At 40.5% G+C, this 17089-nt stretch overlaps 1 protein-coding gene across 1 annotated transcript in view; it reads left to right on the top strand.

Moving 5' to 3' along the window:
• The window catches only part of raver2 (ribonucleoprotein, PTB-binding 2), a 93648-nt gene that overhangs the window by 59767 nt on the left and 16792 nt on the right, over positions 1-17089 (top strand). The window contains exon 5 of the mRNA XM_014340979.2: positions 12670-12861. Coding sequence (XP_014196465.1) covers positions 12670-12861 — 192 coding nt within the window. The remainder of the gene's footprint in view (positions 1-12669; positions 12862-17089) is intronic.

The following is a 17089-nucleotide window of genomic DNA, read 5'->3' as shown; positions in this document are numbered from 1 at the left end:
CCCCCCAAAAAAAAAACAAAAACAAAACAAAAGAAAATCTGCACTATCAGTGGTGTATAAGTGATACAGATGGTGGTGATGTGCAGCAATGTCAGAACAAAAGCCGAGAAGTTAACAGCAAAGCGGTGAACGTGGATCTGAGCTTTCATGATACGTGTTTTATGAGGATGGATATGAGCACTTCTTGTGCTTTTCGGCCACTTTTAACTTTTTTTCTTTTTTAGAAGAAAATTCCCCAAAGCACCTTCAACTTTGTTGACAATCAACCAGAAAAATGGAAATGAAAATAATGACTTTTCTTTTGCTGTCGGGAGCCAGACAGTTGCCTTATTTAGTACAACAGGGGAGAAAAAAAGAGCTAATTTAGCTGATTTTGAATATGTACTCTTTTACTCTCTCAATCACTGGCACTTGCTTTTGTAGAGCTAATTAAATCTTTCCAAGTACAATCATAAGATTCTTGACACAATTATTGACCCCCTTTGGTGAAACGCAGTGTTTCAAAGTTTTATTTGAAAAGATGATCTCATTCAATGACGTCTTCCCGCTGCAAACAAAGGTGACCGTAAATCTGTGAAATCATTCGATTTAGCAGAAGTACACCACAAGCGTTCTTTTTTCCCCCTTTTTTTTAATGGAGGCTTACTTAGATTAACTCCACCTCTCCCTTCATTGTCCAGCACTCGTCATAAAGACATTTGCACTTAAAGCTGTCACCGTGATAGGCCATGTACCTCTCTTCAAAGACAGCTGTGACAGGGCTGTCCTGACCTCATCACTCTGTTCCGACAACTGACGTGACCATTTAAACTGTGTCACACACACACGCACACAAACGCACGCACACACAAACACACACCGACAAACTGACAGGTGCTCCCCCGAGCCTGAGCCCTGCCAGTGATGCATTCTGCATCGCTTTGCTGGGGACCACGACTGGAGGTCAAGAGCTGTCGGACACAGTGATTGCTAGCTATGCGTGCACACACATGCACAGTCACATGTATAGTAACATCATTTAAGAGTAGACAGGCAACTGCTTTTTTTAAAAATTGTTTTTAAGGTGTCTTTGCAGTATTGAGCTTGACAGCATTAATTCAGTGAATCCGCTTTAAATTCGTATTTGCCGTTTCTCCTGTTGTACTGATGATACTGAGATTCCAGGCAGTCCATTGGCACATGTTAATGCAATGGGATTTTTTTCCTTCTCTTTTCACTCAACCCCAACTCCAAACAGCAGATGGTTACTCATCCACGAGTCATTTTGTGCTGGAAGCCTCTTCCTGTTAAAAGGGAGTTCTTGGATTGGTCTTCTCTCGTAAATAGTGAAGAGTCTTTACCTTGAGAAAATCAGCAACTCTCATTCTGTAGTTTTACCTCTTTGTTGCATCTTTTCTGGATATTTATAATTATCCATCCATCCATTCGCTTCCACTTATCCTTTTCAGGGTCGCTGGAGCCTATTCCAGCTGTCATAGGGCGAGAGGCGGGGTACACTCTGGACAGGTCACCGGTCTATCACAGGGCTAACACACAGAGACAGACAACCATTCTCGCTCACATTCACTCCAGCATTCACACCTATGGGCAATTTGGATTAACCAATTAACCTATCCCCACTAACTGCTTGTCTTTGGATGGTGGGAGGAAGCCAGAGTACTCAAAGGGAACCCACACAAACACAGGGAGAACATGCAAACTCCACATAGAAAGACCCCGGCCTAATGGTGGAATTGAACTCAGGACCTTCTTGCTGTGCGGCAACAGTGCTAACCACCATGCCACCGTGCTGCCCATTTATAATTATAATTGAGCTATTTGTATATATTATAGCCATCTCTTATATTTTGTGATATATTGTATTATTTAATTTAGTTCAGTCTGTTACTGTTGTTGTCTTGGAGCAACTGTAACCACATCATTTCTTCAGAGATTATTAAAGTATTCTGATTCTGATTTTGGTAGATGAAACAGTTCAAGCACTTCTGCTCTTCATCTGATAATAATGCAGTGTAGTCCTGAATCACATGTTGTTGGTCACATGGTCACATCACATGGACTAATCAAAACCCATATATTACACTGACCAGACGCTTGATAGATATATAAATAACCACACTCAGATGTGGATTGTTTATTATTCCCTGTTGATGATCTGAAAAGTCAATAAAGAAAAATCAGTAAGATATTAGTAATGCAACATATCAGTAAATACAGTGGAAAAAAGTTTAGACAAATAAGAAAAAACACAACAGATGAGGGGAAAAAGTAAGAATAATGATGAACCAGTTTTCAACTGGCATCATATAATGAAATTAAATAAAACTGAAAAGTTTAGCACAGCAAGTTGAGATACAGACATGAGTGAGCAAGAATTTCCTGCCAAAACTCTCTGCACTCTAGGCTTCTTCAATGCAGAGCTGCCAGCCAAGTCAACTCTTTTATAAAGCAAGTGCTGAGCAAAGCGCTTAACATTAAGAACTGAATAAAAATACAAAACCATCAGCACCAAAGCATTACATCTGTGTACATCTAAATAAGTTTTAGAGATCTGTTGAGTCAAAGATGTGTGTCATGACTTGGTCACAACACATAACAGACTACGTGTTTGTTAACAATCAATCATAAATCGCTCACATTCACAACATGTGCCATGTCTGTCGTGTCAATGTGTAGCAACAAGAGGGCAGTTTGGGTCCCCCAACATTTTGTTTTTCAGTTTGGCGTGCTGAATATGGACGAACTTTCTGTTCCTGTTGGACATGTTGTTTAAGGTGCATGAAGAGTTTTTTAGGTTAGAAGTAGGGATGGGTATTGATAAGATTTTAACGATTCCAATTCCATTTTCGATTCTGTTTAACGATTCAATTCCTTATCGATTCTCTTATCGATTCTTTTTTTTTAAAAAGGAGAACACTAAAGTCGAATAGCTTAGAACTTTGTTTTATATCTTCTCTTTGAACAAGATAGAAATTTAGGAGTAACATGGCCTTACAAACCCAACAGTGAGATCTTAAGAGATCCAGCCTACGGCTCTTCAATGGGGTGTCACAGGGTCCCCAGGAAAAAAAATGTATATGTAAAATAATAAAATAAATATTCTCCTGTAGCAATAACAAAGTTTAACATAAATTATTCTGTAGCAATTACACAAGAATATCCAGTAATGTCCCTGCCTACAATTAAACACATTCACTTACCAAAGTGAAATCGGGGCATCTGCTGTGGCAAATGGGTGCAAGCCTTTTACCACAAACTTAGACACTGCTGGGTGACATTCGTCTATCCTGCCCTGAAAGGAGACGCTACCGGTAGACTGCAGCGAGAACTGCCAGCATCTGAGCCAGACTCTGTCTCTCTCATCATGGTTATCTAAATGCACAGTAATAGCAGGTTTTGTAATAAGGTAAATCGCGCTAACATAATATGCAATGCTAATTGATTAGTTACCTGCAGTATTAACGGGAGAGGACGTGGAAACGCTACCGCTGCTGCTGGGTTGAGCTTCGCTAGTCCGGAGCGGATCAAAAACACGACATTCGTTGAAAGCAATCGCGTGTTTTTTGAGCAAATGCTTTTGCATATTCGTAGTGTTTCCTCCCTTTGATGAAATCTCTACTTTGCAAGTATTGCACGTTGCCCTGTTGTCATCCTTTCTCATAAAGTGTAACCAAACTTTTGAGCGTTTGTGCCGCTCAGGCGCCGTGTTTCCTACTGGGTAAAAGACTCTACTCAACGTGATGACGTCATTCGGGGCGACTGGAATCGATAAGGGAATCGTTTTTAAAAGTGGCAAACGATTCCAAGGAATTGAAACAGTGGGAACCGGTTCTCAACAAGAACCGGTTTTCGATACCCATCCCTAGTTAGAAGTGAGTGATTTTTGTAATGAACCTTATTATACACAAAGCAACAATAATACAACTCAAGATCTGTAACAAATAACAACAAGTACAAATAAAATCCAACATGTCATGATGGAAAATGCTGTTCTCAATCAGCAGCATCCCTTTACATGTAGATTCCCACTTGAAATCTCAGCCTTTAGTGCTTCATATCTTTGTGAAAATTTGCTGTCGTACTGAACAAGTAAAAAAAAAAAGTCATCAGCTGCTGTTAATTATGCTGAAACTGAAGTTGCCTCAAGTGCCACAGCACTTTGGCTTGACTCGTTTAGCATAGATGCCTGATTATGCTGTCAAAACCCTGGCTAGTAAGGAAAGTTTGAGTATAAGACGAGAGTGCTTCATGTAACAAAATGCTGTAAGTGTGAGTTTCAGCCATATTGCATTTATATTCCTTTTATCATTTCGCTTAGACATGGTGTCTTTTCTTTGCATGAATGTTGCGTAGTAGTTTAAATATACACTTACAGTCCCATTATTGTGTGCCTTACTAGTTGTAGGCTGTACCTCCTTTTGCCTTGAGAACTACCCTAATTCTTTGCACACATGTCCTGTTCCACCACATCCCAAAGGTGCTCCACTGCAGGTCTAGTAACAATGGAGGCCACTTGAGTATAGTGAACCAGTGTGAGATGACGTGAGCTTTGACGTGGTACTTTGTCCTGCTGGTAGCAGCCGTCAGAAGACTGCTCATATGGTCACATGGTCAGCAAGACTCAGGTAGGCTGTGAAATGCAAACAATGCTCAATTCATACTAAAGGGCCCAAAGTGTGCTACGAAAGTTATCTCCCACATCATTACACCACCGCTACTAGCCTTGATATAAGGCTAGGTTGGAACCATGCTTTCATGTTATGTTAACCCTACTCTCTGGATCTGATAGCAGAAAACAAGAATCATCACACCAGACAACGGGTTTCCCGTCTTCTGATGTTCATTTTCGGTAACCCCATCCCTGTTCTTACAGTTACTGACATGAGGGCAACTGGTGTGGCTTCTGCTGCTGTAACCCATCTGCTTCAAGGTTCAGTTGTGGGTTCAGAGATGCTCTTCTGCATAACTTAGTTGTAATGAGGGGTTTTTGAGTTACTGTTACCTTTCTGTTCGCTCAAAACCATCTGTTGGGCATTCTCCTCTCACTTCTGGCATCTACAAGGCATTTTTACCCAGAGAACGGCCGTTCATTCCATTGTTTTCCTATTTCTTTCTTTTTTCTTTTTTCCCCCTATAGGTGGTTGTGTGGGAGTAGATCAGTAGATCAGCTGTTTCTGAGATACTCAGACCAGCCTGTCTGACATCAACTTCCACGCAGGTCATCTTGAGTGCACCTATATGCCTAATTCAGTTTCTCTCATGTTTTTTATTTTCACCTTTATTTATACAGGTAAATCTCATTGAGACACGAGGTCTCATTTTTAAGAGCGACCCGTTTTAAATATCCATACAAAATGACAATATGTTAAAACATACTGTAGTTGTTACAATTCATACAAAAAAATTGCACCTGAAAATAAAATAAAAGACAGTAACAATACCACAAGAACATGAACAGACATCCAATGATGCTTTCTCTGTTGTCCTTAAAATTGGTTTAAAGCCCTTCAGTTCAGTTAAGCTGCACAGCTTCAAATCCTGTTGTAATTTGTTCCAAGTATAAGGAGCATTGTAAGAAAATACCTCAAATAATGTCACCATAATCAATGTGATGTAAGAAGGTGGCAGCAACAAATTGTTTTTTCACACCTTACTTTTAATCTGAATGTTTTTTATAAGATTTCCAATGTGTGGCTTAAAAGAAAGATCATGTGATTGGCTGATTAGATATTTGTATTAAGCACTTGAACCGGGTCACCGAATAAAGTGACTGGTGAGAGTATGCCTCAATTTCTGATTAAACAGCATCAAAACAAACATGTCAGTGCATGCAGTGATGATGATTTCCGACACATAAAGATGAAAACTCTAAGCGTATTGCATGCAAGTGAAATTTGAAGGCTTATGCATCACAGTTTGGCTTTTATGCACCGCTCAAAGAAAACTGTGCTTTTAGTCAAAAATCCATATTTTCCCTGGACTTGAGTTTGTGCAGTGGGTTAGCGTAATCTGTTATTCAAACATAACTACCTATTGGCCAACGTGTGGAAAAAAATGTGCTAATTAGACTGGTACAGGGTAATTGCATATTGCAGGAGAAGGAGTTTCTTCTGGGCCAATCTGTTTTTGATTTGCATCAAGAATAATTTGGAGGATGAAGCACGAAGTGCTAAATTTGCTCATATAATTACTCTTTAATGTTCTCAAAGTCTGCCTTGAGGACAAGGTAGAGCCACACGTGATAGGAAAAAACCAGAAAAAAGGATCATTGCAATGCAAACAGTTTCTGATTTCCATCTTAAAATCTGTTTTGGTTTTTTTTTATCATCCAAAGGCATTTAAAGCAGAATTTTGAAGGAAAATCTGGGAAACTTGACATTAGATCAGAAATATTTTTGTTTTTTGTCTTTCTCTGTACAGTAGTCTTAATGTGAACACTCCTGCAGTAAGAGGACATTTCAATCTTCAAACCATGATCCAGAAATTATGGTCTTTGTTGGAGGGGTGTTGGGTTTTTAAAGAGACTGTACACATGGAAACAGAGAGAGAAAGGGAGCTAAATGACAACTGGCATCCACAAGGCTCAGATACAGTACGCACAAGCCCATTTTAAATTTGCATAATTGTGCAGATTCAAATAACGATTGAATGTTTTATATATTCCAGTCTTCTGTTGTGTGAGTGCAGTCGGAGAAAAAAAATTAAGGGAGAAGCTCACTCAGTCTTTGCATCCTTGCTCACGAACGCGCACACAAACACAAGTTGATGACAGTCTGAATGCCATTTTCACAGAATCCAATTTGATATATAATGTTTGTTTCACAGTTTACCCACTTCCACTCGTGTGTGTGTGTGAGAGTGTGTATTCATATCATTGTGGGGACCAAAAATTGGAAGTTTACTACTTGTGTATATATATACTATATATGTATACTTGTGGGGATCAACACACCTCATGGGGACCAAAATCCTGGTCCCCATGAGTTTGAAGGCATTTTTAAGACTCAAAATGTGGCTTTAGTGTCAGGGTTACATTTGGGTTATGGTTAGGTAAGGGCTAGGGAAAGCATTATGTCAATTAGATCGCCGGTCCCCAACCCCTGGGCCGGTCCGTGAGTCATTTGGTACCGGGCCGTGAGAGTTGAGGCTCGGGTGTGAAATTTATAGTTTTCAGGGTTTTTAATCGGTTTTTATCGTTAACTCAGTTTCCCAGTGTCTCTTCCCGTGTGTTATGAATAAATCTTTTTTGGTACCGGTACTGGTTTTATTTTGCTGTATTTATCCACGACGCCTTAAAGGCTGGTCCGTGAAAATATTGGGGGACGTAAACTGGTCTGTGGCACAAAAAAGGGGCCGCTGAATTAGATTCACAAGCTATGAATACCCGTCTGTGTGTGTGTGTGTGTGTGTGTGCGCGCATCTGTGTGTGTGTGTGTGTGTGTGTGCGCGCATCTGTGTGTGTGTGTGTGTTTGTGTGTGTGTGTCCACACAAAAATAATGGTTAGCAAGTTTTTATGTGTTTTTCTTCCTGTCTTTTCTGGCTCATATTGTCTGTCAGCCCACCCCCCCTCATTCTCTTCAACCATCAGTCACTTAATCAATCACTGATGTTTTCTGCCTCACTTTTATGTCCCCTTCCTCCGCCACTTACTTTCTTTCTTTTCCCTCCTCACTCCCACTCTCTCTCCCCCATCCATCCATCCATATCTCAAGTGGTAAAGTGGTTCCGGTCATTTCCATGCAGTTTGCTTAATATATGCTGATGATAATAGCCTATCGACCTACTCCTCCACACATACGTGCATATTCCTCTTGTGTTCCCTGCATTCATTCAACCATCCATCTCTCCATCCCCCTGTTCAGGCTGGAGGGAACAGCAGACGAATGAGAGGTGGGAGGAAGTGGAGGGGCCACTTGATTGAGTGTTGAAGCTAACAGGCGTCAGTGTTCGTGCTGAAAAAGTACAAATGCGTTTGCTTTCCACTGATTCAAAATTCCTTTATTTTTACAACAAAGAGAAAGGAAAGAAAAAATTGAATCATTTCATAAACTACTCACAGTTCACTACTCACATACAGCACAAAAATGGAAGTGTTATTTATTTCAACAACATGCAGTGAATGAATCTAAATCATTCAATATTTGGTGTGACCAACCTTTGCCTTCAAAACGGCATCAGTTCTTCTTCTGGGTACACGACAACAACAAAGGAACTTGGCTGGTAGGTTGTTCCAAACATCTTGGAGAACTAACCACAGATCTTCTGCGGATGTACGCTTCCTCAAATTCTTCTGTCTCTTCATGTAATCCCAGACACACTCGATGATGTTGAGATCAGTGCTCTATGGGGCCATAACATCACTTCCAGTACTTCTGATGACTTTGGCTGTATGTTTTGGTTGTTGTCCTGCTGCAGAATACGTTTGGGGCCAATAAACAACCATTTATATTTCTGAAAGCATTCTTTGTAAACAGCATTTTTTTTTTACACCTGCCTAAAACGTTTGCACAGTAATGTATGTACATATGTGCAATGTAAATGCAGAGTTTGAAACTCTTCTGAGTTTAGCTGATGCCTTAGCTGTTTGCAGCAGTTGAAAATAAATAATCAAGTTTCTGATTTGCTCACATTTCATGTGAAAGCCTTTGTGTATGAATTCTTATACCCTCCCTGATTTTATGCTGTATGTGGAGGCATCAGAAGACTTATTCATATTGGGGGGGTTTTCTGTGTAGACCTTAGTCATGTACTTCGATTCATATGCTGGCCCTTAGAGGTCAAAACTGTGACTTGAGAAAACTCAGATATCTTCACCTCTTGGCGAACAGTGGTAAAACATTAGCAAAAGCTGCATTTAATTGAATTGATTGTATTTTATTTTTAATTTATTGCTGAAGATGTTTTCCCAATGTTTAACTCAACTTTCTGAACAGCTTTCCTTTTATTAGCCCTGGAAGGTGAAATAGGCTGAATAATGTATTTCTTCAGTATTCAAACAATGGTTTACCTTAAAATGTCAGAAAATACTAACCCCCCCCCCCCCCAAAAAAAAATAAATAAATAAACAGACATCCAGTTTCTAAGAATTTCAAGCTGAAAACCTACGAATCCAAATGTACAAAGCAGTAAATGTCTGGTACATTTGGTTGAGAATAATTGAATCAATGAGCATCCAAATGAGTTGAAATTATAGGTGCTAATTTTCTGTTGATCATCCTTCTTGTTTTTTTCCAGCTCTGCTTGTATTTAATATTGCATTATTTCAGGCAGCAAATTCATGGAAAGTATTACCTTCAAACATGTATCATTAAAACCACCTGCTGCTCCACGCTGCTGTTGCTGCCTGATCGTTGATCATTATTCGTATTAATGTCTCTGTTGTTCTGTCCCGTTCTGCTTTGTTTAACCCTGAAGGACTTTTTCATTGCTCTCACATTAGAAATTTGTCACTTGGACTTTGGATTTATTGACTTTCATACCCTCAAGATCAGAGTTTATTGCAACATTATAAGAGAGTAGCCAGGGCTTTTCCACCAGTGTTGTGATGGTGTCACATCTAGAACTGCTTCCAGTAGAGATTCAAAAAATAAAAATTCCAAGAAGACTGATGCTGATGTGACAAAGCTGGATAGAGAGAAAACCCCCAAAAGCACTTGGTGACAATGAAAAGAAGAAACTCCCTTTTTTAACAGGAAGAAACCTGGTAGAACCAGGATCAGGGAGGAGCAGCCATCTGCTGCAACCGGTTGAGGGTGAGAAAGATGCCCGCAGATTACATCCTTCCATAGAAATTACTCCAACCTCACAGTTATGCTACTTTCTCAAAAGAAACCAAAGCTGACTTCACTCATTAACAACATTGCGCTGATGTACTATAAAAGTACTTGGTCAAAATAACGTTAATCCACAATTAACACGACAAATCTCACGCTATGGCTAAGGACCAGTATTCACATTGGTCTGCTGTTTTGCTTGCTACATGATTGGTATTTCACAGCGTCTGCACCTTTCAAAATACATTTGGCCTGTGCGATACAGACTGTGTTGATTGATATAAAAGCCTCCATGACTCACACGCTCTTATGCGACCTTGTGTGCAAAGAGAACCACAAATATAGCTCTTCAGCTTTGTTTTGCACAATTTTCCCCTTCTTTACTTTTCAGAGTAAAAAGGTCAGTAATGTTTTGGCTGATCACTTGGTTGCAGCTTAAAGTAGTGGGGAGATGTGGCTAGAGTCTATCACAAATGCTGCATTTCAGAGGGAGCAAACCACACAATATGTACCGAATGGATGCAAAAGTGCACCTTCCTTTCACCGTATGGAAATTAATATAAGAAATCAGATAAGGGTTTCTCATAAAAGTGTTCATTTATATAGTTGCAGCTTCCTGAAATTATATATGCTTTTCTCTTTGGCTGAAATATCCAGAGTCTATGAATATGCAGATTTTTTTTTTTTTAACACAGCTGTTTATATTCTGTAGACACTACAAGTAACGCTGCATTTAACTTCCAACAGTGCCACGAAATTCTCTTTGTTTGTGCGTGTCTGGAATGAAGATGAATTTATTTGAAAACTGCCTTTTTGGTGTCTAATTGTGCACCTTTAGCAGCGATGGTGCAAGTATTAGCAAACCAAACCTTCAAATGGTCTCTAACAGATCACACATCCTTTAGAATGTGAGAGAAGTTAAATTGAGTTCCTGTCCTTTTTATTCCTGCTGTATTTCATATGAATCGAACCAGTGCTAACAATACGTTAAGTGGTATGTTTTAACCACAAGCCATTACTTCGTGGACATAGTCATTATCCGATAAAGTCCATTAGCTATAAGCTATTAGCCTGCCTGCATTATTTAGCTTGAGCTCAGAAGATGGAAATGACTCAGCCTTCTTGACAGAGAAGTCAGTCTTTATCAGCAGGACACTCTAGCGCTGAGACATGTCTTTATTGACTGCTGACCATAAATGTATGATAATAATGCTCTGTCAAGTTTATATGCTGAAAAAGGCCCATTATTCGATCCGCCTCCTAAGTAGGAGATTATTGTAGTTTGGAGCTGTCTTTTCCACAGACACTGTTAGGTTGTGTTTGTGTGTATCTCTGTCTATGTGCACATCCCTGAAGCGGTGTAGGAAGAGCAAAAGGATGTATCTTTTACATCATGTCATTTCTTTATCTATCCTTTTTGACAAAAGAAGCTGAGAGAAGCACTTCTACATCCACTCCACTGTTATCTGTCAGTTCCCTGTCTGTCAGTCATGCACAGAAAAAAACCCATACATGCATGAATTTGTGCATTTGTTAGTCTAAAACTCTCTGAAAACATTGGGCGGATTAAGATTCGGATAACTTTGCAGTCTTTGCAGCCTCTCATGCTGGCTTCTCATTTTCTTAGTCAAAGTGCATCATGACGGTAGCTTGGGCTGCACAGATAACTGCCACTGGAGAAGATTGTGTTTTGCCAATCAGTCTTCTAGATGAATGATATTGCTATTCCTAGATGGTGCCGAAAACGTGCAGATATAAAAACGTGTCTGACCTCCTTTGTTTGCCCCGATGATTTATTAAAAGATAGTAAATGCAAGTATTTTTAGGTCTCTGGTGAGGGGGAGGGGGGCACACCTATCAAGCAGTAAGCAGCTGATACTGGCTGATAAGAAGTCAGTAAATTTTCTTTTGCGTACTGAAAAAAAAAATCCACTTTAAAATACATTTACTTCATTAAACAGCTCTTGGCGATAATGCTGCAGTGGTGGCGTATTAATTTTTTATTCCTACAGATAATTGCTGAAGTCTGAAGGGCTGATGACGTTAGTTTGTAGTGTCAGAACTTACGTTGTTTTCAGAAGTTGATGTTGGGTTTTATGCTGGACTATTGCTCTTGCTACTGGTGGCATTTCTCCCTTATGTCACTCGACCCACTTTCTCCTGAATGAACTCGCTCCAGCCTGCTGGGTGCATTTAACCAGGACAGGTTATTCCATATGTTTTGAACCCACCAGTGAGCAGACAGTTCTAACATCTTACAGCTAATGTGGCATGCCTGGAAGTGGAAAGGTGTACTGTATATTAGTGAAAGCCTGTTAAGTAGATTTGGAGCATTCCTGTGAACTAACAGGAACAACAAACATGACAGGAGTGCGCCTGCTTTTAATCAGACACTCCAGCAGGTGAGCATCTGCAAAAGGCATGCCATTATCAGGCACAAATCTGATAATGGCATGAATGCAATCCTTGTAATAAGTGGGAGCATAAGAAGACTACTCTGCCCCAGTAAGACATGTAAAAAAAAAAGAAAAAATAGAAGCTAAAATAAAACACGAGATACGAGTTCTTTTCTTTTTCTTTTCTTTTTTTCTTTTGGTTTTTGTAGTGCTCCACATTTACAAGTGTCAATAGGGATTTTTCAGATCTCCTTAAGCACAAATTAGCTCAATTCATCATGTTTATACAATTTGTGGGATGTGATCAATACCAATGTCTTGACGTTGCCGGTTCCCCGGCCAACTAGGAATTTAGATGAAGAATCAAACACGAGGAAAAAAGAAATTCAAATAATTTTTCACATTAGAGCCCACATTTCTCTGCCCAGCCATAGAAGAAAAATCTAAAAGAATGACTTACTGAATAAATGCTTTGTCTTTTTATGTGTGTTTCTTCTAGCTTGCTCAGGATGAGGGCAGTCCAGTGCGAGGGTTTGGCGTGGTGGAATATGAGAGCGCCGAGCAGGCAGAAGCTGTGCTGATAGAGATGGACCGAACTCTGGTGGGAGGACAGGAGGTCCGTCTGTCACTCTGTACCCCTGGCACCTCAGGGAGAAGCACCTTGGCTGCACTCATTGCTGCCCAGGGTATGGTGAGTATGTTACGGAGAAAGCAGCATCACAGACGCATCACAGAGTGTACTGAAGAGAGCGCAGACGGCAGTACACGGCATTTAATGTCTCCTTCTGTTAACGCAAGAAGAGGCTAATATTAGCGGCAGCATTGGTTTAGTAGCAATCTTAACAGTTCACTAGCCACCAGTTTTAATGTAATATACCCGCCCAAAGTGTTATTTAGACTAAACCCCAGCCGTACTGTATTTATTACAGACTTGAAGAATTGATGAGAGATGAATCACAATTTATTAGCGTGGATATGTCAGTATGTCACAGTTATATCTTCCACATAAAAATGTGCAAAGGTTTTCACCCAGCCCCCACATAAAAACACAATTTAAACACAAAACGACCGGCTGATTTGCAAAATGCGAGCTTTCGGTTTTTTCACGCCATTTGAAGTGTGCAGAGCTAAAGTGAACAAATTAACCTACAGAAGCTGGAAAATTTCGCTGACATTTTTTCATCTCTAACCTACTGCTGAGCCAACAATTATTAATCTACGGGCATGGTTTTATTATCACCAAATTAAAGGAAAAATCTTTATTTTTATTTTTTTCTTTCTACTGCATAGAGCAAGTTATCAGGGCTCTCTGGGGTTTTAAACCAGGTGGAATTATAAGCTGTTTTGAAAAAGAAGTGCCAAACTCAGTTCACATCACTTTTTGACACTTGGTTATAGTTACATAACATGCTGTCACCATGGCAACTAACTGCCACTTAGCTGACACAGGTGGACCGTTGAGGTGCGATGCATTTGAATTTCATCATCCGATTCGCTGATTTGACTCTCGTCTCTCTGCAGCTCAAGTCCGGCAGTAGCAGAAATCTTAGTTACTGTTAAAGCTGATTCCAGACACATCCAGGAATCAATATTCCTACCATGTTGCTTGGCTGTATTTGGACCATCATCAGCTTACCACACCCCCTAAACCTCCAAACTCACATCACTGTAAATGAATTGAAACATTCCCTTTGCTATTTCCTATCATAAATCCTAATATTACTTTCAAATTTTAAAACGTTATGTCACAGTAGTCTCATTTTTGTAGCATTCCCTCATACGTGGAGGACCACATGCTACAACACTGACACACTGGACTTCTCGTGGAAAAACAACAAAAAAAGAGCGGATATGCTCACAGCTACTTTTCCATCTAATTGTGATGCCAGTGCCGGGTGGTTCTTGCACATCCGCTGCTGAGAAACACCGAGGTTTGACGTGGAGCACATGCACAAACACCCTCTAGCCGAGAAGGTCTTTGTAGCTGTGATACCCCTCCTACACAGAGCTGTGGTAGCAGAGAGGCACTGACATGATAATTATAGTTCTATAGACTGATTGGGCTCCTCCGCTGTCTCCCGCAGCCTGAAATAAACCAAACCACAAGCTAGTGACACACTATGACACTCATACGTGCACCCATTCAAACAGATGCACCCAGCGAACCCGCACACGGCATGTAAATACAGCGAGTGAGAGTAAGTGAGAAGTGAGAGTTCCCAAAAGGAGGAGTCCCTGCTAATCCCTGTGGGTACCTCGATTTACTACAGCTACTGAGTCCTGACAGGTTTGTGTGTACGTGGGTATGGAAGGAATCTAGGGACAGAGAAGGGAAGCGGTTAATGGCTACTTAAAGAGCGGTCCAGATGGTGTTTATTTCATGCTAGTAGACATATCGTGAATGAAATAAGCAGTCACCACCGTGACTGACTGTTTTTCACATGCAGTGCAGCAATGACTGCGTCAGAATCACTTGATTCAGAGAGTTTCGTATGTAACAAACCTGAGCCAGGTTAGTATCCTGCTAGCTTGCAATCAAGAGCAAGGATTATCCAGCATTAGCAACACATAATTATTCTTGATAATGTCATTAAGACGAACACTGATGATATTTTATATCTGTTTATGTGTTTCCTGTGTAGTAGAGAGTGATAAATGAAACACATCACTACCTCGTATGTCAGCTTGTAGGTGGTTCTCTCTTTTCTCTTTTCTCAGGTTTGAGAATAATTATTGTTATCAGAATACATCAAACCTACATTTGTATAGAAGGTGAGCAGCTACCGCCTTCGCTGCGGGTGGGCGTTGGATGCGTTGGTGGAGCTGGAGGTGAGGAGCAATTTTCACAGATTCGCACCTACTAATGGCGGCTCATGCTGAAGACCTGGAGGGATCGTTGTCATAGGCTGAACGTCTACATATGTCACTTTGATGAAGAGAGATGAGTTTTCAGGGCTTTCATCAGTGTTCTCAGAGGAGCCGTAATCACGTTTTAAAATACAGGAATGATGGGACGAGATGTAAAATAGCGCTCGACGGGAAATAGCATCTTAAAGATTTTTCATTTTACAGTATTTGAAGTTTGAAGTATGTCACGTAGGTTTTCATGAATATATTTTGTGTAATTCAAGATTCCATCAAGATTTCATCTATTGATCTTTTTATGTCTCTGAATGATATTAATATTTATTTGCAACTTGGATGCGCAACAACAAACTCTCCACAGGTGTCCTCTATACTTTGGATCGCCCTTATCGAGCTGTTATAAGTGCTAAATTTCCACTTTAGCTAAAAGCTGTAGTCTCTCTTTCTCTGATGGCATCACAGCTGTTGCAGAGCGTGAATTATCAGATGCACGTAAAGAGGTTATAGCTGTGACGGATGGGCTGGAAAATGTGTTTTTGAATAAATTAACAGGGGCGATTGAGGAGGAAGGAAGACATGCAATTGGTAAAAGAAACAAAAAGAGGGGGGGGGGGGATTTGAGGAGGAGACCAGAAAAAGGGGAAGAAAAAAGAGGTAAGACAGAAAGAGATCCTGTGAGGACTGTGAGGTTACATTAGTGCCCCGAGGCCCCTTCAGCATTATTGCAGTGGTGAATGTGAGCAGCTGGTAAAAGCAACATCAGATCTTCAGAAAGAGCTCGAGACCTGCTCCTGTCTACAGTTGTCTGAGGCGATTCTCTCATTTCTCCAGTTAGTGTGATGCGAGTGTGAGTGTGAACGCTGAGGACCAGATGGCCTCCTCCCTCCCTCCTTTCTTCTCCCTTCGTCCTTTTTTTCCCCTTACGTGATACTTCTCGCTTTCCCTTCTTCGCGGCTTCCTTACCTCCCTGGCATGTCTGTGTGTGCGTTATAGTGTGTGGGTGTGTGGCTGGATTTTGTGCCAGTAGCCAAACAGACTGATGCATGCTGACATTTTCTCCAGCAGAAAGAAAAGAAATGAGAGAGTTCTCTTCCTCCTCCTCCTTCTCTTCCCTTGAAAGACGCTGTCAGCTATGACTGGCCTTGTTCAACACACACACACATACGTGCGCGCGCGCACACAAACAATAGTTTTCCTCACCGGAACATTCGAATACACATAGTGTACGTGTGCACTAGACTCTCCTCTTCCTTACTTGCTGACAGGACGGAGTCAAACGCAGCCCATCCCCGTCAGTAAAGCTCTTGGCTCCGGGATGCGACAGAGAGGAAACAACGTTGACTTGTGCTCAAGTCAGGCTGTAGCTCGGGGCAGGCGAAGAGGAAACATCACCATCCTTGCTAATGTTGTTTTAAATAGCCGTGTCTGTAGGGCGGCCAGCGCGTACTGCCGCCACACTGTCAGAGCTGAGGAGGATCTACCAGAGCACGGGCAGCTCCATTCGATTTGACGCAGTCTAATTCAATAGGATTTCATTTGAGTCTGTTGAATGAAATTTCCTCAGCATAATGAGTAATTGAATTCTTATTTGGGGTAATGTGCCTTACAGTAACTCCTTTGATTAAATGCAAGTCAGCAGAGAACTGTTCAGATCCAGGAAATTTAGCTTAATGTCAAATTAAATAGAAGCTTTATTGGTAATAGGAAAGAAAACAAGAGTTTAAAACGACTCTGAGAAGTGTTGTGTGTGAGATAAGCTCAGCTTTAATTAAACATTATGTTCTAAAATGCACTTGGGTTAGGCTTTATACAAATATATATATATATATGTGTATATGTATGTATATGTGTGTGTGTATATATGTATATGTATATATATATATATATATATACCCACACACAACTCTGCCAAACCAAAGCACCTACACAAGATCAATGAAATACAAAATTAATACTACAACTACACAAATCCAAAACTTGTAAGCTCTTCAGTGTGCACACAGATACTTTAGACATACATCCATCGATGTTGTACGAAAGGTTTGGTGGCACGC

This window comes from Haplochromis burtoni, unplaced genomic scaffold, assembly GCF_018398535.1.
Source record: "Haplochromis burtoni strain Fernald_Lab_line unplaced genomic scaffold, NCSU_Asbu1 Contig_423, whole genome shotgun sequence".
NCBI lineage: Eukaryota > Metazoa > Chordata > Actinopteri > Cichliformes > Cichlidae > Haplochromis > Haplochromis burtoni.
Note: the sequence above shows the minus strand (reverse complement) of the source record. Positions and strands in the feature narration are given on the sequence as shown.